We start from the raw sequence: 26,076 nt of genomic DNA on the forward strand, positions 1-26,076 counted from the left end.
GCCTTTCTTCATAGGTGATCTGGTCCATCTCCATTATCATTTTTGTTACCCTTCTCAAAGTACCATTTCTAGTTCTATCTGGTGTTTTTCTTTGTTTTGTTTTTTGAAATAGGATGGCCAGAAATGTACACAGTACTCAAGATACAGCTGCAGTATTACACTTGATGGGCCTCTGATCTTCCTTGAACCTCTCAGTTCTGTACCTGTGCTATTGACATGTATTAAAGTAAAGGACAAGATTACGAATGAGCACGGAGTATTTAAAAAGACAGGGGGGGGAGGGGATGAGTGGGAGGGGAGGAGGGAATAATAGTAACAAGGGGTTCAATCACGGAATAATGTAAGGTGTTACTATTGGAATTATGGTTTGAGTTTAATGTAACATGCTGACTATTGTTTCTTTCAGTGTGCATGGCAAAAGTGAAGGTAGTAAGGGGGGAGGGGGATAAGAGAGGGTACTGTTATAAAACAAAAACTGATGATAGCAACTTAAGATTAATGTACATGAGAACGATAGCTTTACAATTTGTTGTGTTTGTACTCTAATGGATGTGTTACCAGGTGGAATCATCAATAAAAATGTTGACATAAAGTAAAGGACAAGATAAGGACAGTGTAATGTGCAATGTTGCGATGGGGAGGTGAGATGCACAGTATGAGGCACTTCACAACATTCCCTCACTAGGCTGCTCCCACCATTGATGCTTACTCGTGGAACTGGAGCTGCTGACACTGGATGAGTCACTGCTGGGAGAGGGGGCCTCACTGTTCGGACTCTGCCTCACTGAGCTCACTGGTTCCTCACAGCCATTCAGGTTCCCAAAGGTGATCCGGGCATTCAAGATATGGAAGATTGGAATTTCTAGCAAAATGAAAAGAAGAGTTATTTCTACTGTACTGTTCTATTGAAAGGCCATGGATAATGCTGTGTCCTTCAATCTATCATGTCCTAGAGCATTCGTAGGTGAGTGGGACGTTCTGTGTAAATCAACAAGAGAAGGGGGCAGGAAGCTGAGTTCAGGTGCCAGCAGAGGGAGCTCTGTTACTTTCCACACAATATAAATAATGGAGACTCCCAGTCAGGGGCATAGCCAGACTTCGGCGGGAGGGGGGTCCAGAGCCCGAGGTGTGGGGGCACATTTTAGCCCCCCCCCCCACCGGCGCTGCCGACCTCTTCCGCCATTACCGACACCCACCCACCCCGCCGCCAACCCTCTCGACTCCCCCTCTCGCTGCCAACCCGCTGTTGCCTACCTTTGCTGGTGGGGGATCCCAACCCCCGCCAGCCGAGGTCCTCTTCTTCTCGCAAAAGGCTTCCTTCTGTTTCTGACGTCCTGCACGTTATACGTCAGAAACAGAAGGAAGCCTTTTGCGAAAAGAAGAGGACCTCGGCTGGCGGGGGATGGGATCCCCCGCCAGCAAAGGCAGGCGATGGTGACGGCGGATTGGCAGTGGGAGGGGGAGTCGGGGCCAAATCTAAGGGGGCCCAGGCCCCCCTGACCCCATGTAGCTACGCCACTGCTCCCAGTGGTGGCCAGATTCAGTAAATGGCACACACAGGTGCCATTATAATCCATGCTAAGATAGTATTCTGTAACGAGCACACTTTACAGAACAGTAGCTTGACACGCTTCCCACACTTAATTTTGGGGCCCTTTTTCAAAGCGGCGGTAAGCCCAATGCGGGTTTACCGTACACTAATCTGGAGCTACCGCTGGCCCAACGCATTCCAGCCCTAGCGCACACCATTTCCCATGCTGGGGAAAATAGGGCAGTATTTTTAAGTGTGGCGCTAACCCGGCGGTAATCGGGCAGTGTTGTGCACTACCCAGTTACCGCCAGGTTAGCAAGGGAGCCCTTACTGCCACCTCAATGAGTGGTGGTAAATGCTCCCCCTCACATGGCCAGGCGGTAAGAGCAATCTTACCACATGGCCATGGCTATTTTCAGCCTTTTTTACCCGCTGCAGTAAAAAGGACTGAAGTGTGCGACAAAAACAGCCCCCGTCACTAGAGCAGGGCCCTTTTTACCACAGCTTGGTAGAAGGATCCCTTTGGGTGTGAGGACTTATGCCTGCCAAAAGCTGGTGTAAATGCTCGCACCCAACTGATGGCAGTTGGGTGTGCAAATCCAAGTATTTAATAACATTGTGCTTAATTTCTGGGAACACCCCTGCCCCGCCCATGCCCCTCCTGTGGCCACATCTCCTTTGGAGTTGCATGCTATAAAATTTAGGCTCACGAGATCTAGAACAGGTCAGGGGCATAGGGCAGATGTGTGCGTAACTCCTAAGTAGTGCCAATTAAGTGCTAATCAACCCCAATAATTGATTGTTAGTGCTTAATCGACTAATTAATTTACGCATGCATCTGCAATCTGCACCCAAATTTGAGCAACCTATACAGAATCTGGGGGCCCAAATTTAATCACTCGCAACTCAACGCATCGGAGGCGCTCAGAAGCCTTGTGACGCTGCTGAATGTTCTCTTACCTATTTTGACAGGGAAGCCCGGAGGGAGTCTGAGAGTGATGAAGTCTCGAAGTTTTGCAAAGAGGGCATTGCTTATTGCCATGAGATCAATGATGGGGGCGACCTGCTCTGAGAGGGATAAGGGGTGAGCCTCACACAACCAAAGCTTGGCTTTAAACCTGGAAGAGAGAGGCAAAAGCTCAGTGGAGGATCTGGCAACATCAACCCTACGTAGCATCCTCCTAAAAAGACGAGAACTAATGTTTTTTTTTTCTTGCCATATGTGCTGATCCTGATCTTGAGGAACATCTTATACTGATAAGAAAAGTTTCACACATATGATAACAGCAGCTCTTGCCTTAGAGTGATGATTATCTATAAGGTCATGTCTATACTAGAACTTTGTACAAAGGCAGAAAGTTTTCCTGTTTAAGCCTGTGAGAACATTTAAGGCTTCAGACTGGGTTCTGAGGCTTTCCCTTCCACTCTTTATAGTTTTATGACGTCACGCAAAATTTTGATAGGTACTGAATATTTTTTGTAAGCTCCCTTAGCACCATTATATGTTTCTATGGTTCCTCCACAGTGGTTCTTTTTGTTTATAAGTTTGGAAATTGTCTCATACATATCTGGGTGAGCAGTGAAAGCCAGACTGCTTTCTCAGGCTACTGCAGAATCAGGGCCAGCCCACCAGTAGGTAGACTAGGTGTTCACCTAGGGTGGCAGAAATTGAGGGGAGGGGGAGCCTCCCCGAGCTTCTCATTTTCCCCCCCAAACCCACCTCCCCGCTCCCCCCGTTTTCTATTTCTGTTGATGGCTCTCTCATTCTCCCTGTCTCCTCAGCTCGAAACCTTGGGGTCATCTTTGACTCTTCACTCTCCTTCTCTGCTCATATCCAGCAGATTGCCAAGACCTGTCGTTTCTTTCTTTACAACATCCGTAAAATCCGCACCTTTCTTTCCGAGCACTCTACCAAAACCCTCATCCATACCCTTGTCACCTCTCATTTAGACTACTGCAATCTGCTTCTTGCTGGCCTCCCACTTAGTCACCTCTCCCCTCTCCAGTCGGTTCAAAACTCTGCTGCCCATCTCATCTTCCGCCAGGGTCGCTTTACTCATACTACCCCTCTCCTCAAGACCCTTCACTGGCTCCCTATCCGTTTTCGCATCCTGTTCAAACTTCTTCTACTAACCTATAAATGTACTCACTCTGCTGCTCCCCAGTATCTCTCCACACTCGTCCTTCCCTACACCCCTTCCCGTGCACTCCGCTCCATGGATAAATCCTTCTTATCTGTTCCCTTCTCCACCACTGCCAACTCCAGACTTTGCGCCTTCTGTCTCGCTGCACCCTACGCCTGGAATAAACTCCCTGAGCCCCTACGTCTTGCCCCATCCTTGGCCACCTTTAAATCTAGACTGAAAGCCCACCTCTTTAACATTGCTTTTGACTCGTAACCACTTGTAACCACTCGCCTCCACCTACCCTCCTCTCTTCCTTCCCGTTCACATTAATTGATTTGATTTGATTTGCTTACTTTATTTATTTTTTGTCTATTAGATTGTAAGCTCTTTGAGCAGGGACTGTCTTTCTTCTATGTTTGTGCAGCGCTGCGTACGCCTTGTAGCGCTATAGAAATGCTAAATAGTAGTAGTAATATAAGAACAATGAGAATGCAGCAGGAAGCCATGAGCACATGCCAGCACTTAAATATCTGCTGCATCCTGCCCCTCCAACAGTGAATTTACATCAGAGGGGCTGGGACGTGGCAGGCCTTTGAGTGCTATTCAATATATAAACTCTTTCTTATATATAGAACCAACAATCTGTATTTTTTCTGAACAAACCCCCAAGGAGTATGAAAAAGTCTCAGATCTCCACCTCCACTTTACCTCAAATTTTCTTCAGGTGGAAGGATTTACTCGGAGCACCACTTGACGTCGTCAGCATAAAAAAACCTCTGGCTCTTAATCATTAAAACTCTCTGTAGTCTTGAAATCTATTTGGTAACCCAATTCGAGGTGATTACAACTTTAGAAAAATATGCGAAAGCAAAAAAATTTAACTATCAGTGTCCAAGTATTCAACGCACTAACCGTGGCTAGAGTTTTGCCTCTTGCCTGTATCAAGGTGCCCTCTTCTGTCTAAAAAATATAAAAACTGTGTAATCTCAATTCCTTCAATACAATGAAAAATAAAAAAATGCTCTTCAATACCAATAGATCCTTCTAACAGTCTTAATTATTTGTTTAAAAATCAACACCTGCCGGTTTTCATTTTGTCACATATTTCTCGGCATCACCAGGTCCCATAAACATGGCTGTGAGTTCACTTCCTTTGCACCATTCTTGTAACTGATGTCATTTCCGGTTATTGATCACACGTACTGACCCACTATTCAAAAGAAACTTTTCCACTCAATTTTTGAATTCGAACCTCTAGGTTCTTCTGCTTTCAATCAGAAAATCCAGTACTGTTCTTTCTGCAATAGATGTGGACCGATCAGGCACATTCTCATTAACATGATCTATCGCACAACACCGCAACATTTCAAAGGTGTGTCTCATTTCCATACAATGGGAAACCATAGGTGCCTCTTCTCTTCCTCTCTCTAAACAGCTTTTAAATTCTACTAATCATGTCTTTAAAGGTCGAGTAGTTTGTCCCAGGGGCATAGCCAGTATGGGGCCACAGGGGCCTGGGCCCCCATAGATTTGCCCCTGGACCCCTCTGCCGACGACCCCCCTCTCGCCACCGCCTACCTTTGCTGGCAGGGGACCCCAACCCCCGCCAGCCGAGCCAAGGTCCTCTTCTTCCCAATCCCGCGCAAGGCTTCGTTCTAGTCTGACGTCCTGCACGTACAATGTGCAGGATGTCAGACTAGAATGAAGCCTTGCGCGGGATTGGGAAGAAGAGGACCTTGGCTCGGCTGGCGGGGGTTGGGGTCCCCCGCCAGCAAAGGTAGGTGGCGGCGGGAGGGGGGGTTGGCAATGGCGGGGGGGGGGGGGGGGGGGTTGGCAGCACAGAGGGGCTAAAATGTGCCCCCTCACCTTGGGCTCTGGACCCCCCTCCCGCCGAAGTCTGGCTACGCCCCTGGTTTGTCCTATATATATTTTAGGATAAGGACAGATGGTCAACTAAACCACATGACTGGTATTACAAGTTGTCCGATGTTTCAAAGGAAATTTTTCTTTTGTTGTCAGATGCTCACAACAGATTTTATTTCAAGCATTTTATCACATATTGTACAACTGCAGCATTTCACATGTTTTTCTTCAATGCTAGGAGAAATTATTCCCAATCTTCCCACATCCAAAGGACTTAACAACTCCTTCTGATTTTGATTTCTAGTAAATGCAATCCTCAGATTAAAATCGTCAGATTAAAAAGCATGTTTCATTGCCATAATGTGCCAATGTCTTTTTATAATCCTCAACACTTTTTCTATTCGCAGAGCTTATCTTAAAATATAATTCGTTTTACTGGGTGCTTCTGCTCTGACAGATCTTCTCAGCAGTAAATCTCTGTTCAAATATTTGGCACTCTTATAAGCAGAGTAAACTACCTTTTTTGGAAAGCCTCTTTGAGGGGTCCTTTTACTAAGGTGTGCTGAAAAATGGCCTATGGTAGAGGCATGTTTTGGGCGCGCGCAGAATCAATTTTCAGCACACCTGCAAAAAATGCCTTTTTAAAATATTTTTCGGGCACGCATAGCGGACACGCACCAAAAATGAAATTACCGCAAGGGCCACGCAGTAGCTGTGCGGTAACGCCACTTTGGTGTGCGTTGAGCAGGCGTAGACACTTACGTGGCTTAGTAAAATGGCCCCTGAATCAATTGTGTTCTCAATCCTATTGCATGATTCTTAAAATCCTTAGTCTCCGTACAAATTCTCCTAAACCTCAAAAATTGTGTAAACGTCAAACTCCATTTTAAAGCAAGTGGATGATCGCTTTGAAAATGCAAAAAAGTATTCCGATCTGTCTCCTTTCAATGTACACTCATAGTCAATCTATATTCCATCTCTGTTAATTTCACATCCAGGAACAACAGCTGCTGTTGATGATATGTTTTGCTAAACTCGAAAAAGTATTGAGGATTTTAAAAAGACATTGGCACATTATGGCAATGAAACATGCTTTTTAATCTGATGATTTTAATCTGAGGATTGCATTTACTAGAAATCAAAATCAGAAGGAGTTGTTAAGTCCTTTGGATGTGGGAAGATTGGGAATAATTTCTCCTAGCATTGAAGAAAAACATGTGAAATGCTGCAGTTGTACAATATGTGATAAAATGCTTGAAATAAAAATCTGTTGTGAGCATCTGACAACGAAAGAAAAATTTCCTTTGAAACATCGGACAATTTGTAATACCAGTCATGTGGTTTATATGACCATCTGTCCTTATCCTAAAATATATATAGGACAAACTACTCGACCTTTAAAGATATAATTAGTAGAACATAAAAACTGTTTAGAGAGAGGAAGAGAAGAGGCACCTATGGTTTCCCATTGTATGGAAATGAGACACACCTTTGAGAGTGGAGGAGTGGCCTAGTGGTTAGGGTGGTGGACTTTGGTCCTGGGGAACTGGGTTCGATTCCCACTGCAGGCACAGGCAGCTCCTTGTGACTCTGGGCAAGTCACTTAACCCTCCATTGCCCCAGGTACAAATATATACTATGTAGACCCCACAGAAAGGCAGCATGTCAAGTCCCAGTTCCCTTTCCTTATTTCAGATTCTACATGGAATGTTGCTACTATTGGAGATTCTACATGGAATGTTAATGTTGCTATTCCACTAGCAACATTCCATGTAGAAGCCTGCCCTTGCAGATCGGCAAAGGCAGGACGTCAGACTCACAGAAACAGAAGCCTGTGCGGCTGCAAGGGCAGGTTTCTACATGGAATGTTGCTAGTGGAGGAGTCGCCTAGTGGTAAGTGTGGTGGACTTTGGTCCTGGGGAACTGGGTTCGATTCCCACTGCAGGCACAGGCAGCTCCTTGTGACTCTGGGCAAGTCACTTAACCCTCCATTGCCCCAGGTACAAATAAGTACCTGTATACAATATGTAAGCCACATTGAGCCTGCCATGAGTGGGAAAGCGCGGGGTACAAATGTAAGAAAAAATGAATAAATGTTGTGGTGTTGTGCGACAGATCATGTTGATGAGAATGTGCAGAGAGAACAGTACTGGATTTTCCAATTGAAAGCAGAAGAACCTAGAGGTTCGAATTCAAAAATTGAGTGGGAAAGTTTCTTTTGAATAGTGGGTCAGTACGTGTGATCAATAACCGGAAATGACATCATTTACAAGAATGGTGCAAAGGAAGTGAACTCGCAGCCATGTTTATGGGACCCGGTGATGCCGAGAAATATGTGACAAAACGAAAACCGGCAGGTGTTGATTTTTAAACAAATAATTAAGACTGTTAGAAGGATCTATTGGTATTGAAGAGCACGTTTTATTAGGTTTTTTTTTACTGCATTGAAGGAATTGAGGTAGCATGTTTTTAAATATTTGTTCAGACACAAGAGAGCACCTTGATAGAGGCAAGAGGCAAAACTCTGGCCACAGTTGGTGCGTCAGATACTCGGAAAGTTAATTTTTTTGTTTTCACATATTTTGCTAAAGTTGTAACCACCTTGAATTGGGTTACCAAATAGATTTTAATGATTAAGAACTGGAGGGATTTTTATGCTGATGATGTCAAGTGGTGCCCCAAGTAAATCCTGCCACCTGAAGAAAATTTGATATAAGGTGACGCTAGAGATCTGAGGCGTTTTCCTCCCGGTTTGTTCATACTCCCTGGGTTTTGTTCAGAAAAAATACAGATTTTTGGTTCTAGAAATAAAAAATAGTTTTTATATTGAATAGACTGTTTCTTTTTATCCCTCTTTTTTTTTTTTAATACTGTTAAGGCCTTTGAGTGCTGACATGTGCTCAAGGCCCTGCACATTCATGACATTTGTAGCCCACACATACTACTACTACTATTTAGCATTTCTATAGCGCTACAAGGCGTACGCATACCAACTAAGTTCAGTATAGCTCACAAAAGAATAGACTGGGCCAATTCCAGTCACAATTACAATGACATGCTCATAGTGGTCTTTTTATGAAGCTGAGGCAAAAGGGGGCCTGTGCTGGCACTGGTGCGTATTTTTGATGTGGCCAAGGCCCCCTTTTACAGCAGCGGTTAAAAGGCAGGTCTTTCTTTTTTTTTTTTTTTAAAGAAATGGTCACGCGGTAAGTGAAGCACCCATTCAGGTGGCGGTAAGGGCTTCCATGCTAACCTGGCGGTAACCGAGAAGCACGGCACTGCCCGATTACCACCAGGTACACACTGGCGCTACAAAAAAATGCAGCACCGAAAATGGCTCAAACTGGGGGTGGACTGCTGCAGTAGCCTGGAGGCACTCCCATTTTAGTGAGCAGGAAGTCCATGTGGGGCTTACAGCTGCTTTGTAAAAGACCCCCATAGTTTTTAATACCTTGAAAATGGAGGAGAAGGGAAGCAGACCCAGCAACTAGGTGAGGGAAAGAGGATTTGTGGGGGTAGGGAAGGGAAGGGGAGGGGAGACACTGGACACTATGAGGAAAGTGAAAAGGAGCTGCTAGATGCAGCTGGGGTATCGAAGAAGGGAAAACACTGGTAATTAGGGGATGAAAGAAAAGGGATGATGCTGGACGGGGTGGGAATAGGGTCCTGTGCAAGCCCCCAGGGGGGAAGGGAGGCACATGGCTGAAGGTTCACAACGGTCCACAGGGCAGTCAGTTGGGTTTTTGAGATATCCACAATGTGTATGTTCTGTCCCCATATTCATGCAGGCAGGGTACATTGTTATGTATATGTAGTATGAGTAATCTGTATTCAATTGGATTGTCTGTGTAATAGTTAGTACTGTGTATTTGAGCATGCTTCTCCCCATCCCATGATAGACTCCTTGTGAGCTTTCCCTATTGGCTCTCAGGTCTGAGCTAGGGCCAGCCCTCCCTCTGTGCCGCTGAGCTGTGTGAGAGAGTCCAGTCTTCCTAGCATGCCTTTGTGATCAGCCGCTGTTCTAGGGGCTGATCTCTCCTTAATCTACTGTAATTCCATCAAGATTTTCACCATCTCCCCAAGTCATTCCCCATTCATTTTCACCGAGTTTCTCCCCCTTATTCCCCTTTGAGTGTTAAAGCTTTTCCTCTCAGTATGGCTGAGGTTCTGGCCATCTCCTTGCCTCTAGGATGGCTAGATACAGACTCTATGTGCAGAAGGCAATAATTCTATCCAAGCAACTGAACTGTAAATTGGATTTTCTTTCTTTATTATAAGTATTACAATAAAGAAGATTTGCTTAAGAATTGACAGTCTACTGGTAAAACTTCTGCTTGGGGATGGTTTAGCTGACTGTTCAAGCTACATTATACTCTGCCTAGAACAGCACAGCATATGCGTGGGATATAAAGGAGGCAGTGCATGCAAATCCAGCTTATGCATATTCATTGTGGATATCCTGAAAAGCCCACTGGTTGGGTTGAGAATCACTGGCCTAAGCATCAGATATGTTTGAGCATGCTCTATGCAGAATAATCACTTAATGCCTTTAATTTATTTAGAGTTCATCATGATCTGATTAAGTTGGCTTACTGGAATACAGTGGAGTAGGATCTCATAGCTTAAACCTTTCAATCTCCTGATTACATCTGATTCCTTAACAGCAGCAGGGATGTCCTCATCATGCTATTTACACCACATACTCCTGAAAGGCCAGGGTCCTACCTCTAGGTCTGAACCCCCAATGCCAGCAGAGCTCTGCCCCTTCATTCAGCTCACATTACATGCTCCTGCTTGGTAAGCATCCCAAGAGCTCCAGCCACCTTACTTTTGGGTTTTTGTGGTCAATTCCATTGGTCGCCCCATGTCTCTGTTGCCCAGTTCAAAGTTGGGGTTGAAGTATTCCTCAGGGGTGATGGCAGTGGGGTTTGTGTGGCTGAACGTCTGTGTGATTAACGTCTGTAAGAAGGGATAAAGCAGACATATACTGAACCAAGGAGGTCTGACAAAGGAACCCAGAAAAACTCATCAATGAGGCACCTTAGAAAGTCAAACCCCAAGGATGCACCTAGAATCCAATTCAGATAAAGTTCATCCTCAAAATCAGATCATACCTCCTTTATAAATTTGGAATCAGCTGCCACAGGGACAGTCTTTAAAACTGGTAGAGTAGAATGCCAGCCACATCATTGGATCTGGGGCAGATGGAGGGTGAACAGAAGGATGTATTTTGCCCAGGCAGTTGTCATGGGTACTTATCCCAGGCAGAAGTGACAGTGCTATTCTGTACTATACATAAGCATCAATAAATGACTGGGAACCTATCAGCAAACGTTATCAGGCACACACTTTTGAATGCTCTGTGTCCCAACAGTCTTCACAGTAGACACTTGACATGCAAGCTGCAGTGTGGATTTCTACAGGTACTTCATGCATTTTGGGGGAGAGGGAATGATGTTTCCACTTTTACACGACTTTTGGCCACATTTCTCTCTTGCTTCTTAGTCTGGAAATATATCTACCACCCACACTCAGAATAGAAGCACAACGCTGACAGACTTTCTAATGCAGCACAGGGTGGACTCTGTCTTAGAAGAGATTGTGATTTTATACTTCAATATCATACGCATATGAACAGTGTTCCTTGGTATCTAGTTTGCTGCTGCTATGACTCTAAGAGTGACAGACCATGTGTGCATGGCCATTCCTTGTATTAAGGTTATTTTTTTTTTTGTTTCTGGAAGAATATCTTCCCTTGTGTACATTTAGGAGCTTTCCTAGTGCCCCCTACCCTGAGGTTAAGAGTTCAAAAGTCAGAATGAGCTGGGTTTTGGTTTTCCATTGCCTTTATCAGTCCATTCTACCATTTAGAAGGCCCAGGCTGCACTGAGATACCTTCCTGAAGTACTCCATGGTGGTGGAAATAAATCTACTTTATATCAGTAGAGAATTACTTTGTTTTGAAATTACAATTGATTGGTTTGTTCCTCACAATTCTAGAGTCCCAGCCAGGGGAGGTCTGGCTGTTTTGGCTTATTTTTGTTGTTGTAATTTGAGATAGGTGGGGGAGACAGGCAAGCTCTGGTTGGCGTGGTGATGGAGGGAGAGGGCTTCATGGGCATCTATAGGTCTAGAGGGACACGTTTTGCTTCTAGTCTTTTACACGGACTCACCCCATTGTTCGGCCCAACGTGCTGCTCAGCGATCCCCAAAAAGGACTGTAGTGGAGTTTTACTTCCTGAGGGAGAGCATAAAATGGCTTCAGGAGCTCATAGAAATCAATACAATCTCCTGAGCAACAGGAAAGGGAGAGACAGAAGAGAGAAGGAAAGAGAGAGAGAAAGAGAAAGAAAGACAGACAGACAGACAGACAAAGGAGGCAGAAACAAGGCTGACTGGGGTTCTCAGTTTTCTTTTGTGTGCTCCTGGTACTTCCCCTCTTCTCCAGCTCAGAGACTCAAGCACTGCAGTGCCCTCACAGGGCAGGGGCACAGGGTGCCACCGCCTCAGCATGCTGCCCATATAGTTTCCCACTCTGCTTCCTTCTTACTCAAGCGCCAGTGAGGGTTATTGCCCCAGTGGCATGCTCCAACCCTGTGTCAAGAGCAGGAACCTAAGCACGGAAGAAATAGCTACTGGGCCTAGTACTGATAGCTACATAAACAGCTGCTGCTAGGCCTAGGTGAGGGCTACAAACCCAATGCGGATCGGAAAGAGTGAGAAATGTCTGGAGGCAGCGTGCATGGTGCAGGAAGAAGAAAGAGGCTCTGTTCTGTATCAACACCGGCCTGGCTGACTGCTTCTCACCTTTACTTTTGCTCTTGTGCTGGTCTGAGAGATGCTCCGTTCGTGTCCTGGTGATTAATTCCACATTAGAAGCACTATACACCTGGGCCCAGAAACACAGAGGAAAAATGAGGGTTACTGTCGGAAATCCTTACCTAAAACCATCAAATGTACCGATGATTATTTGTTATTCCAAAGTCTATTGAAAACTCACTTCTTCAGTCTAAGAGATAAGCACTCTTCTCAAATAAACACATGGCATCAATTTTTACCTCATCCTACCTCCCACTACTTCTGTCTGTCCCAGTTAATCCTAGCCCTTCACCTTTTTCCTCCATATACATTTATTTCTGCATGTAAAAACATTGGTCCTTAAATTCAGCCAGCGGAATTTTGCTGACCACTGCCGGCATTAAACCTTGGAATTCAATGCCAGGCCATGTCCAGGCTCCAGCATTGTATTTCCAGGTATACAGAGCCGGCTAAAATGTAGCAAGGTAAGTCCGATATTCAGCTCTTAATCGGCTGTAAAGAATCACATAAAGACAGGACTGCGTTTTATGCAGTCCTATTTATGCGGTTAAGTGCCACTGAAAAATCTGGTTAGCCCTGGACAGGTGATTTAAATGGCCAGGAGCTTCTCTTAGCCATTTAAATCGCTTTGAATATCGGGCCCACTATTCTTTAACACATGTGCCCCATTTATAAACTTCTCACAAACTATGGACCTTATTTACTAATGTGTGTTAACTCAATAGGATGCATGTTAAATAACAGAAGCCCTACTAGTCAACGGGGCCTGGAACTATAGGGATAATTCTATAACGATCTGTCTAGACCAGGGGTTCTCAACCCAGTCTTCGGGACACATCTAGCCAGTCAGGTTTTCAGGATATCCCCAATGAATATGCATGAGATAGATTTCCGTAGAATGGAGATAGTGCAAGCAATTCTAGATCATGCATATTCATTGTAACAAAGTGTTCCCATGTTAATCTTTATTTGACTACAAAACGTCACATAAATCATTTAATAAGCAATAGAATTGAAAAATGTCTCCTTTTATTATCTTTGCTCACTCATATTTTCATCATTCACACTCATACAAAATCACACTAACAGCTTTAATACTATACATACACATTGCTAATATTAAAATAACTTCCCAGTCTCTCTGACCTAAGTAATGAAGTTACAGCAATACTGAGATCATTCCACAAATCCATTGTTCCTACAATTATTACAATTTTTTTTCACCAGTCTATGAGTTGTTCATGTGGGAAATCCACTCTCCTTGATTGATCCTATCCAATTCAAAACCTATAGTTAAATATAACATGCTTGCTGGCGTGCACGTCCATTAGGTATTCCTGCAATCAACAAATCCTTCAGTCATCGAGTACAACTCTTGGAATCACTACTTGGAATCATGACTTCAGTTAAAGTCAAACATTATTTCATTTTGGCTCCTGTTCTTCGTCCCAAATATTTAAAGTCTGGTGTCAAACCCATTAATATAGGCAAGGTGTAGGTATAGTATTAAAGCTGTATAAGGGGAGGCATTTTTCAATCCTATTGCTTATTAAATGATTTATGTGATGATTTGTATTCAAATAAAGATTAACAAGGGAATATTAACTTTGATAGAGTATTAATATTTGTAACTAGATTGAAATTGTCTATACTCAAGTAGAAATAATAATGCATATTCATTGGAGATATCCTGAAAACCTGATTGGCTAGATGTGTCTCGAGGACTGGTTTGAGAACCCCTGGTATAGACTGAGGTGGTGAGTATGCATGTAAGTGTTGGTATTCTAGTGATTACACATGCGTGATTACATATAGCCACATATATGACAATAGTCCAGCTATGTGCTATTCTGTAAGTATGCATCAATCATTGATTGGCATTGACATAGGCAGAATTTGGGCAGAGCATGGTTGGGGCTCACAATTACGCATGTAAATTACAGAATACTATAATGCAGTCATGCTCTGTAGCAACCTAGGAGTCAGCCTTTAATCCACCTCTATGGCTGATGTAAGCAATCACACCTAAAATATATGCATATATTTGAGTTGTTACGTTAGTATTCTATAAGGAAAGTAGGCATCTATTTTCCTTTACAGAATAGGCTCCAACTGGTGCAGGCAATTCTATAAGACTGCACCATGGTTAAGTGTACATTATTGTTAAAAACAGAAAAGAAAAGTGGGGAGTGGACCAATGACTCCAGAGACTGGGATTACTGGGTAAAACTGGAAGCTTTATTACAGACTCAACACAGATCTGTGTTTCATCCACAGGCCTGCCTCAGGAGTCTAAAAACATATAAAATACCATGTAAGATAAAACAAGTTATACAAAAATTATATGATAAAATATACATATAATATAAAATATAAAATCATATGTGAAAAAATATAAAAAATATAAAAAAACAACATATCAATCAATACATAAATAAATACAATCTAATATGTAAGGTGATACAAACAATAAAATACAAAATATATGCCATATAATCTTGTCTCATAAGGAAAAAATATATGTGTTAGCCGGAAGAACATTACAACATGAAAATATATTATGATGTATGTCATAGTAGATAGTATTAATATCTATGAGAGAACCATTTATAGCGCATACTTATGGGTGCATATAGTGATAAATGTTGAATGTTTCCGACAATAATAATGTAGCAGACAGAAATGCATGGGGATTATAACAAATATAACAGTGTCATAACAAGAAATGCATTAGTGTTCTAAATCGTAACGAAAAAAATGTATTAATGTATCCATATATATAAGGGACTAAAATCTCACATGTTATCACAAGACATATAAAACATTACCAGAAGTGATAAAATTTAATCTATTAGTATAAATGAACAATGAAGCAGTAGAGCTATATTGTACAATCTATACTAGCTAACTGATAATGTAGCATAGCAGCAGACAAAAGTGAACTGTTATTCTAAGCACTGTACAGAATACCTATCAAATTAAACAAATGTTAACAGATAAGCGGAAAAGTAAATTGTAGATAGATTTAAACCCACATACTAAAGAATGCGTCAATAAATAATGCCTATACAAAACAGCTGCGTGGATTCCAGAGTGGATTTTGTTGTTCATCCACCCTGGTGGATTTCCTATCCCTGTACATTATTTTATTTATTTTAGTTACATTTGTACCCTGTGCTTTCCCACTCATGGCAGGCTCAATGCAGCTTACATATACAGGTACTTATTTGTACCTGGGGCAATGGAGGATTAAGTGACTTGCCCAGAGTCACAAGGAGCTGTGCCTGAAGTGGGAATCGAACTCAGTTCCTCAGGACCAGAGTCCTCCACACTAACCACTAGGCCGCCACTCCACTGCCACTTGCCACTGCTTTAAATCATCAAACACAATATGGGATTAGGAGAGCACTAGTTTTCACAGACTTGATTGATACGTCCTTTAGAATCACTTTTCCTGTTTCTGTTCTTGTTATGGCACAATGCATGTACTCATTTGTGTTTTATTGTTAACATTATTATTGAAAATGAATTGCTCATTTGATCATTTTGTATTTTAAACTTAAGTTTATGTTAATTGTACTGATTTCATTTATTAATTGGTTTATGTCTGAGAGCTGCTTTTGACTAAGTAGGTGATGCCATTGGAAAACACCTCTTGGTCACTATTTGCCCCTGAAGCAGCCCTTAAGAGGGCGAAACATGGCCGTGTCAGGCTTCTAGTGTTTTATGAATATTGTAGTAAGTAAATTCATGGTGATGGACATTTTTTTATTGGTCTGCTGTTTGAAACCTCCTAAAAAGACCTAGTGAGGTGAGGAAGAAGAGACCCTGTTGTTTCCAGGGCTGGCCATCTGTTAACTTCCTCCTTCATCTCCTTCTTTCTTAAAGAGTGGGTTTCAAATATAAACCCTTTATTTATTTGTAATACTTGTCACCTGCCTTTCACTGGTTATATCAAGGTGGTATATAATGCATTACATAAAATGGATTACATAACTATTCCAGGAGGAATGAACTTTGTCTTACCTTTGCTTCATAGCCATTCACAAACTCTGTCCTTTCACTCCTCCATCCTAGAATTCCAGATTTATTCCTGCCAGACAAAAGCCACAAAACAAAATGAACTGATGAGCAGGTACCGCTCTATATTAGACACTGTGTCTTGCACCAGTGGTCTTCCTGTCCTTACAGCTGATAGCACAGCCAGTTCAGGGGAACACATAAGCTACAATTATCGGTAAAACACTACACTAGGAGAATCAGACCTTCTCTAACTTAAGATTTCTCTTTCATACTCCTTCTTGCCATTCAGTTGTAATAATTTTGGGAATGTTGCATCTAACCCTAAACATGGACAATATCTCGCTGCAGAACAGCAGCTCACCTTCCAAACTGATTGGCTTGGAGCCTTCAGGGTCACTATCAAAACACCACACAGCAAAGAGACTGATCACGATATAGACCATGGGACAGTGGCACCACATGGACTCTTCACTACATGGGTCAATGATACTGCATACCCTCTGCCCTACTGACCATGAACCAATGAAATCACATACTCCCACTGTATTGATCATGGGTCGATGATATCACATGCCCTATGGATTAATATGTCTCCTCTGTCCTATTGGCTGTTGGCTGATGACATCATATGTCCCTCTCTCCAATGGTAGACTGTCACACCTCCTCACATGTTTTACCTCTCAAAGGCAATGTTCTTAGTGTCAAGCTGAGTGGTTACAACAGGGGCAGTAAGGCGGCTCATGGCCTGCTCCTCAGTGGGCTGCACAGCAGCCAGAAGAACCTCGCGGTCATGTGACGCCAACGTTAGTGTTTCAGTATACACCACCCGTCGGTCATGATCAATTTCCATCACTATGGCGCTGGTATCTGGAGGGACATGGAGAATAAAAAGAACAAGAATATTTTACACAGATTTCCTGCCTCCAATCCCTGACTGAGTATTGTTCCTCACTTGTTATACAGAATGAATTGAAACAGAAGGGGAGTGGAGAGAGAGAATCACAGCACAGAAGGAAGGGAGGGACAAAAAGACTGAAAGAATAGGTAGATTACTTTGGAAATGATCTGTCAAGGTTCACTCTAGTGTAACATCTGGATCTGGTTCATTACCCAGGACCCAGGAGCAGATTTTAGGGTGTTTTAAAGAACTGAAAGACCACATTTGCTGACCTTGTCCTCGGAAGACAAAGCTGCGATTCCCTCGCTGCCAGCTCATATGTTCGAATCCAAGCAGAGTAGTGTCCACCCTGAGCTTCTGACCACACTTCCAGACCTTGTACGTGTCACTAGGACAGATCTTGGAAACAAGAGGCACTGATAGAGAAGAAAAGATTCATGTCACAGGTCTCTGGGTAATCATCATGGTAGACTCAGTGGTACTGCCACACTCAAAGAGGGTCATTTTGTAACAGGGCATCTATCTTCTGTGGCAGCTATGTACATAAGTTACACTCATTTTATGGAAGGAACATATGCACATAAGTCCCATTAAAAAATTCTGTCCTCCTCCCCCAGATATAGCTAACATAAGAGCATGAGCATAAGTACCTGGCAAGATCCCAAAACAGTAAAATAATTTTGTGCTGCTTATCCTAGAAATAAGCCATGGATTTTCCCATCTTAATAATGGCTCATGGACTTTTGTTTTAGGAAATTAGCAAACCTGTTTTAAACCCTGCTAAGCTAACTGCTTTTACCACATTCTCTGGCAATACATTCCAGAGTCTAACTACACATTGAATGAAGAAGTATTTTCTCTGATTTGTATGTGCATAAGTTTCTATGCATATACATAGTGTACATGCATAATTTTCTATGCAAATACATAGTACACACACATAAATTTCTACATGAAAAAGAACAGGGTGCTTCAATCCAAAAGTTGAATTAAGAAAAATGCTTAGCTTTAGGGCTTGTTGGGCTCACTTAAGAGACCCATAAGCTCGTACAAAGAGTTCCAGTAGTGTACAAATTCTGGCCCACAAATGTACACTACCTGTGTGTGTATCCTCTTAGGGTAATATTGTAACAGGTTCCCATAGAAAGACCAAGCAGACAACTATTTCCAGCCTATTTTATAAAGGCACATAGGCTCTATATATCTTTATGGGAAAAGCGGCAGCTAGATTGAAATCACAGCCATTTACGCCTGCTCAGAAGCAAGAGTAAAAATATTGGTGCATATCTTATAAACAAGAGAATACCAACAAAATATCCCATAGAGAGACTATAACACTGCCTCGATCCTGATGCAGTGTGTATATGAAACATGATTGTGTTGAGGGAGGTTACCTGCCATGTTGAAGCTAAGTGCTCTTTATTTATATAAAAGACTTTTGCAGTAAAGATTTGAGAAGAAAAATAGAAGAAATATAAAAAAAATATTAATAGGACCAATGAGGATTGGGAGCTACTTTGGAGCCTTTTGAAAAAGTGGGCTACCATGTTTTTTACTTGATGGTCCAACTGTTTAGAAAGCAGAATAAGCTAAGAAAAAAAGCCTTAATTATTGTATGTGTTATAGCCTCTATGGGATATTTTTGTTGGTATTCTCTGTGCTTTACCTCTTAGAGTGATAAACTGTATATGGTACCACATTATTGCATGCTGTATTTCTTATAAACAATACACATAAATCATGACTCCGTCTGTGATCCACCCCCTCCCCCCCCCCCGAACATACCTACACATGAGTCACTTAAAGATATGCATCTTCTTGTCACTGCATATACCCTTAAAAAATGACATAAAAAGGCCTTTATGCTTGAAAATCCTTTCTAAAATTACTCCGTATTTGTATATGTGCTTTTCATAGAATGCATATATATAGCACAATTCCATCCGGCTCTGCCCAAACTACACCCCTGAGAAAGCTACGTGTTGATCATATAAGAGTTATATTAGAATTAGAAAAGGTACAGAGAAGGGCAATGAAATGACTTCCCTATGAGGAAAGGCTAAAGCGACTATGGATCTTCAGCTTGGAGAAAAGATGGCTGAGAAGAGATATAAAAGAGGTCTACAAAATAATGAGTGGAGTGGAATGGATAGACAAGAATTGCTTACTCTTTCCAAAAATACTATGTCTAGGGGGCATGCAATGAAGCTATTAAGTAGTAAATTTAAAATAAATTAGAGAAAATATTTCTTTGCTCAACATGTAACTAAACTCTGAAATTTGTTGCCAGAGAATGTGATAAAAGCAGTTAGCTGAGCAGGGTTTAAAAAAAGGTTTGGCCAAATTCCTACAAGAAAAGTCCATAAGCCATAATTAAAATGGACTTGGGAAAATCCACTGCTTATTCTGAGATGCACATCATGAAATCTGTTTTACTGTTTTGGGATCTTGCCAGGTACTTGTGACCTGGATTGGCACAGTGCTTCTCATGCATATTTATTGTGCTAATCCCCAAAAAACTGGCTAATGGGCAGATGATCGAAAGCCCTGCGCTGTTCCAAACAGAGCTCTAAAAATAGCGCTGGAACAGTGCAGGGCTTTACACCCCATGATCAGAGATAATAGCTTGCAAATTTAGGCAAGCTATTCTCTCTGATCATAGGGTAAAAGTGTGGGAGGATTGAGCCTGAGCATGCGCTGTCAAAAGCCCAGACCTGTCAAACACAGGTACCCCCACCCCGAGCACGCTAGCAGGCCCCCATTCTCCCCAATGCAGCAGCCTGTGCCCCCCTCCCACAGGAGCAGGAACCCTGACCTGACCCCCCCCCCCAGGGCGCCCAGCCCTGCCCAGGTGTGAAGCTCCACCCAGCACATCCCAGGATGCACTGGGCAGGGGTGGGCGCCAATATTTTTGAGGCGGTGCCCATGGAAGAGGAAGGAAGCCACCTCCCTCCTCCAATGAAGGGTGAGGAAGGGCCGCTAGACCACCAGGTTGGGGGGGGGGTTGACTCGCAGCCCACTGGGCCACCAGAGCTCCAATATGAGCGGATGCCGGGGGGGGGGGGGTTAGGGGGGCTGGAGACCCACCGTATCTCCAGCCCTCCTGAACCCGTGTCTGGGGGGGTCAGGGTTCCTGCTCCTATGTGGGGCAGGTCAAGGGCTGCTGTATTTGGGGGGAATGGGGGGGCCTGCTAGCATGCAAATGCATGATGGACAGGGCTCACCATTCCTCCCCAATGGTCTGCAAACCCTAAAGCCAGCTCCGAGCTGGCGTAGGGTTTGCTGTGGACAGCATGCCAATGTTTGGTCGCTGATCATTGGGGAGGAATAGGTTTAGCATGCATTTGCAGTCTACTTGCACTAAGAGTCCTGTTTTGCATGCATTTGCATGCTAGTTGCATTCAGAGCCCACTAATGCGTTGTTTCATGTGCTCGGGGGCTCTGATCATGGGGCGGTAGCAAACGCAGGCGCTAGTATGGCGCTAACAGCATCTAGCACCTGCGTTTGTTTCTGATCATTGGCCCATAAGTGTGTCTCCAGAAGAGGGTTGAGAAGCACAGGCTTAAGGTATCGCTAAACAAAAACCAGAGTTCATTGCTTGTATCCTGCATATTGTGGGGCTAACTTTTAAGGAGCGTTTTCTATGTGTAGTGTGAAAAATGTTTCCAAGATACTGAGCTTTATGGATCTTTGTCCCAGTATGGCAATGCTTATGTTATTATGTTACTAGTTAAAAAGGCCCGTTTCTGTTTGAAAGGAAATGGGTGCTAGCAAGGTTTTCCTCTGATTGTGTATGTTTGAGAGAGTGTATGTGAGAGTGACTGTGTGAGAGGCTTCTGTTCCTGCTGCTGTGCATTCCTCGTGTTGTGCTGATTCGCTGTTCCCTGTATCGTGGCTCCGCCCCTCTCCCATCTACTGGCCAATCTGGTGTGGGTTGTGTGACATCACTATTATCTACTCCAACATGATCCATGGTTCCAGGCAGCCTCAGAATGTTGGAGGTGAGAATTATTATATAGGAAGAGTTAGGTCCTGTCTTGCTGTGCATTTACTTTTTATGCATGCAGTTTTAATGACAGTCATTTCTCACTGTACACATAGAAAAAGCTCCTTAAAAGTTAGCCCCACAATATGCAGGGTACTGGGTTTATATACTAACAACAAGCACTGAACTCTAGTTTTTGTTTAGCGATACCTTAAGCCTGTTCTTCTCAACTCTCTTCTGGGGATACCCAGCCAGTCGTGTTTTCAGGATTACCACAATGAATATGCATGAGATAGATTTGCATATGAGTCTCCAAAACATGGAAATTTATCACAGACACATTCATTGTGTATTTATTTATCGCATACATAGTCATTGTGTATTCACTGAGTCTCCAAGTCTCCAAAATATGAAAATTCATTGCATATATATTCATTCATTCTTGACTTTATGCAGTAGGTGTATATATGTTTTATTTACTGTCTGAGGTTGTTCTTTGCTAATATTTTATGACTGTTAAATTTGTAAACCACTGTGGACAAACAGCAGTGTTACTATGAGCGGCATATACATTTTAAATAATAAATATTGTAGCAATCCTGAAAACTTGGCTGGCTAGATCTGCCTCCAGGAGAGGCTCAGGAAGCACTGCTTTAAACCTACAGAGGACAAGCTAAAGTACAAACATATGAAGTTACATCTTTCAACACACTTCCAAAACTCACACAGTAACCTCCTCCAAGTCACATAATCTCTGTGTGCCTAACCTTAGAATGTATGCACTGGGGTAGGGCTACCCAAACCTGCCTTGAGGATCCCACAGCCAGCTGGGTTTTCAGAATATCCACAGTGAAAACGCATAAGTCTGCATGCATTGGAGACCAGACAAATGCAGATTTCTCTCATGCAATATTCAGAAAACTCAGTTGGCTGGGGGAGGGGGGGGGTCCCCAGGACAGGTTTGGGAAGCCCTGCATTTGGGGCAAAGGTACTCTGTGGCTTCAATATACCGGTTGTTCTCCAACTTAGGAACTGGTGCAGAATTCTAGCATGAGTGGAAGGGCGTAACAACGTGTGTGTATGCATTATGATAGCTGTGCAAAGCAGACAGGTGTTTTATGCAGAAGATTACACTAGGCGAATCCATGCATAGGACACTGGCACATAGCATATTAAAGTGAATGTTAATGAGGCTATCAGCTGTTCAGCCCAATGCAGAGAGGTGAGCAGACGTTAAGGTTAGTTCATTTTTCTGCAGTAGGATCTGTGAGGATTTAATGCCAGTTTCTTCGCTTTTGCTGTGAGCATAACATCATCCACTATTTTTAAGCTAATAATGGGAGGTGACAGTTCTGCAAACAGAAAAAAACCTGCATATCTGTGCATGTACTGGAATGTTTTTTAAGCAAAAATATTAGCAGTGCAACAATGTTAGGTGCAAATATTTTTACAAAGCTGAATAAAATATTCTGGCATACATGGAGGTATGTGCCGATGCTTTTGTTTAGCCAGTGGCGTTCCTAGGGTGGCTGACACCCGGGGCGGATCGCCGATGCGACCCCCCCCCCCAGGTGCAGCGCGACCCCCCCATCCCTGGTGAAAGGCCACCTCCCCCCCCGGCGAAAGGACCCCCCCCCCCCCCCCGGGTGCATCTTTACCTGCTGGGGGGGTGCCGCGCGCCTGTCTGCTTCGCTCGTTCAGTGCTCCCTCTGCCCTGGAACAGGAAGTAACCTGTTCCGGGGCAGAGGGAGCACGGAACGAGCGGAGCAGACAGGCGTGTGGCACCCCCCCCAGCGGCGTGCACCCGGGGCGGACCACCCCCACCACCCCCCCTTTGGTACGCCACTGTGTTTAGCTCGGACATGCACACAGCACCATTTGGCCTTGACGCAGTACTTTTGTGCACACGCATTTGGGAGGCTTACCCTGATTGGCATACAAGTTCTGCACTCTTCAAAGCTGCATAGGATTAACCTACTGTATCAGTGGGTAAAAACTTTCTTGTCATGTTCACATTAGAAGCTGTGCATTCTAAACGCACGGCTTTCTGCATTGGCCACTGTAAGCCCTTTGGACAGGAAAATACCTACCATACCTAAGGTGTGAGCTAAATCCAAATCCCTCAATCCAGTCAGCTGGGTTTCAAGAGTTCCACAATGAATATATATGAAACAGGTCTGTTTACATTGGGGGCAGTGCATGCAAAATCTATCTTCATGCAATTTATAAACCACCTCCCATACGTTACAAAATATACCATAGACCTCAGCGGTGCCACTTCCTGAACACAACCTTTTAAATCAGCAAGATTTATACCTTTTTATACCCATGAGCCAATGAGGAGGTGGGTGCATAAATCTTGCTGATTTAAAAGGTTGTGTTCAGGAAGTGGCACCGCTGAGGTCTATGGTATATTTTGTAAACGTATGGGAGGTAGTTTATATATTGCTTTAATGAGAACCTCCTCAGAGACTGTTGTGAGTGGTGTTTGGTATTTTTACAAATCTATCTCATGCATATTTATTCTGGATACCCAACAAGTTGTGTGTGTTGTACAGACAGGGTTGAGAGCCACTGAAATAATGGGTGCCAGAAATGACGAGGGGATGAGATTTGATATACTGCCTTTCTGTGGTTACATATTATATACAGGTACTTATTTTGTATCTGGGATAATGGAGAGTTAAGTGACTTGCCCAGAGTCACAAGGAGCTGCAGTGGGAATCAAACCCAACTCACCAGGATCAAAGTCCACTGCACTAATCACTAGGCTACTCCTCCACTAGCAACATTCCATGTAGAAGCCTGCCCTTGCAGATCACCAATGTGGTCGTACATATGTACGTATGTGCAGGACGTCAGACTCACAGAAACAGAAGCCTGCGCAGCCACGTTGCTGATCTACAAGGGCAGGCTTCTACATGGAATGTTGCTAGTGGAATAGCAACATTCCATGTAGAATCTCAAATAGTAGCAACATTCCATCTAGAATCTCCAATAGTAGCAACATTCCATGTAGAATCTCAAATAGGGAAAAGGGAATGGGACTTGATATGCTGCCTTTCTGAGGTTTTTGCAACTACATTCAAAGCGGTTTGCATATATTCAGGTACTTATTTGTACCAGGGGCAATGGAGAGTCAAGTGACCTGCCCAGAGTCACAAGGAGCTACAGTGGGAGTTGAACCCGGTTCCCCTGGTTCTCAGGCTACTGCACTGACCATTAGGCTACTCCTCTACTAGAGAGCACAGTTTATATATAAAACACGGATATTATTTTGTGAGGGCAAGTGGAGGGGCATAATCGAACGAAAACATCTATCTCCGTGGGCGTTTATCTCCGAGAATGGGTCTGTGAAGGGGCGGACCAAACCGTATTTTCGCCAAAAATAGACGTCCATGTTTTATTCGACAATTTGTGAGCTGGGCATTTTTGTTTTTCAGCGATAATGGAAAATGAAAGCGCCCAGCTCAAAAACAAATAAATCCAAGGCATTTGTTCGTGGGAGGGGCCAAGATTCGTAGTGCACTGGTCCCCCTCACATGCCAGGACACCAACCGGGCACCCTAGGGGGCACTTTTACAAAAAAAAAAAGGTAAAAGAGCTCCCAGGTGCATAGCACCCTTCCCTTGTGTGTTGAGCCCCCCAAATCCCCCTCAAAACCCACTGCCCATATGTCTACACCATTACTATAGCCCTAAGGGGTGAAGGGGGGCACCTACATGTGGGTACAGTGGGTTTGGGGGGGGGGGGTTGGCGACTAAGCATTAAGCAGCACAATTGTAACAGGTAGGGGGGGATGGGCCTGGGTCCACCTGCCTGAAGTCCACTGCACCCCCTAACAACTGCTCCAGGGACCTGCATACTGCTGCCAGGGAGGTGGGTATGACATTTGAGGGTGAAAATAAAAAGTTGTGAAACATCATTTTTTGTGGTGGGAGGGGGTTCGTGACCACTGGGGGAGTCAGGGGAGGTCATCCCCGATTCCCTCTGGGGGTAATCGGGTCATTTAGGGCACTTTTTGGGGCCTTATTCGTGAAAAAACAGGATCCAGGAAAAGTGCCCTAAATTCTAGCTACAAACGCATACTTTTTTTCCATTATCGGCAAAAGGCGCCCATCTCTGTTCGGGTGATAACCATGCCCCAGTCCCGCCTTCACCATGCCTCCGACACGCCCCCGTCAACTTTGTACGCTTCCGCGATGGAGTGCAGTTGAAAACGTCCAAGTTCGGCTTTCGATTATACCACATTATTCGTTTTTGTGAGATAAACGTCCACCTCCCGATTTAGGTCGGAACTTGGGCGTTTTTCTCGTTCGATTATAAGCAGGATAGGCACCCTATTATGAAATTAGCATCTAGCATCAATCTATCTATCTATCTATCTATCTATATAAATAATTCTCACCTCAAACATTCTGAAGCTCACTCTGTGGCAGGGAAATACTGAAGCCCTGCACTGTTGGTAGGCTAGGCTGTCAGCACCACTCACTGTCACTCATAGACCCGCCCTCAGCCACACCCCTTCCACACATAATTCGCAACCCCAACGTTCTAATGAAGCTGCAACTTCCGAGGTAGCATAGATCGGAATTTTTCCCCATGAGTGTCTGCCCCGCCCTCGCGTCACAATGTGATGACATCGAGGGCGTGGCTATGACACTCAGCGAATCGCATCGCTCAGCCCTACACCCCCCCACGTTGCCACCGCTACCACCCTCCACCACCACCCCCCAACGTCGCCGCACCCAGTACTCAAGCCTCCACCACAGATTGCCGCCGTTCCCCCCTCCCTCCGTCCGACGTCAGCTGTGTTAAAAAGGAAGCGGG

The 26,076-nt window shown here is 43.8% G+C and overlaps 1 protein-coding gene across 2 annotated transcripts in view; it reads right to left on the reverse strand.

Annotated features, from left to right (window-relative positions):
* Positions 1–26,076, reverse strand: part of ANKRD13B (ankyrin repeat domain 13B) — a 131,370-nt gene that overhangs the window by 16,940 nt on the left and 88,354 nt on the right. For both annotated transcript variants that reach the window (XM_030186043.1, XM_030186045.1), the window contains exons 5-12: positions 17,533–17,676; positions 17,040–17,229; positions 16,366–16,432; positions 12,328–12,409; positions 11,694–11,758; positions 10,349–10,479; positions 2,492–2,649; positions 710–862 (exon numbers count right to left, since the gene is read on the reverse strand). In XM_030186043.1, the coding sequence (XP_030041903.1) occupies positions 710–862; positions 2,492–2,649; positions 10,349–10,479; positions 11,694–11,758; positions 12,328–12,409; positions 16,366–16,432; positions 17,040–17,229; positions 17,533–17,676 (990 nt within the window). The remainder of the gene's footprint in view (positions 1–709; positions 863–2,491; positions 2,650–10,348; positions 10,480–11,693; positions 11,759–12,327; positions 12,410–16,365; positions 16,433–17,039; positions 17,230–17,532; positions 17,677–26,076) is intronic.

The sequence above is a fragment of the Microcaecilia unicolor genome, chromosome 13 (assembly GCF_901765095.1).
Source record: "Microcaecilia unicolor chromosome 13, aMicUni1.1, whole genome shotgun sequence".
NCBI classification, from domain to species: domain Eukaryota; kingdom Metazoa; phylum Chordata; class Amphibia; order Gymnophiona; family Siphonopidae; genus Microcaecilia; species Microcaecilia unicolor.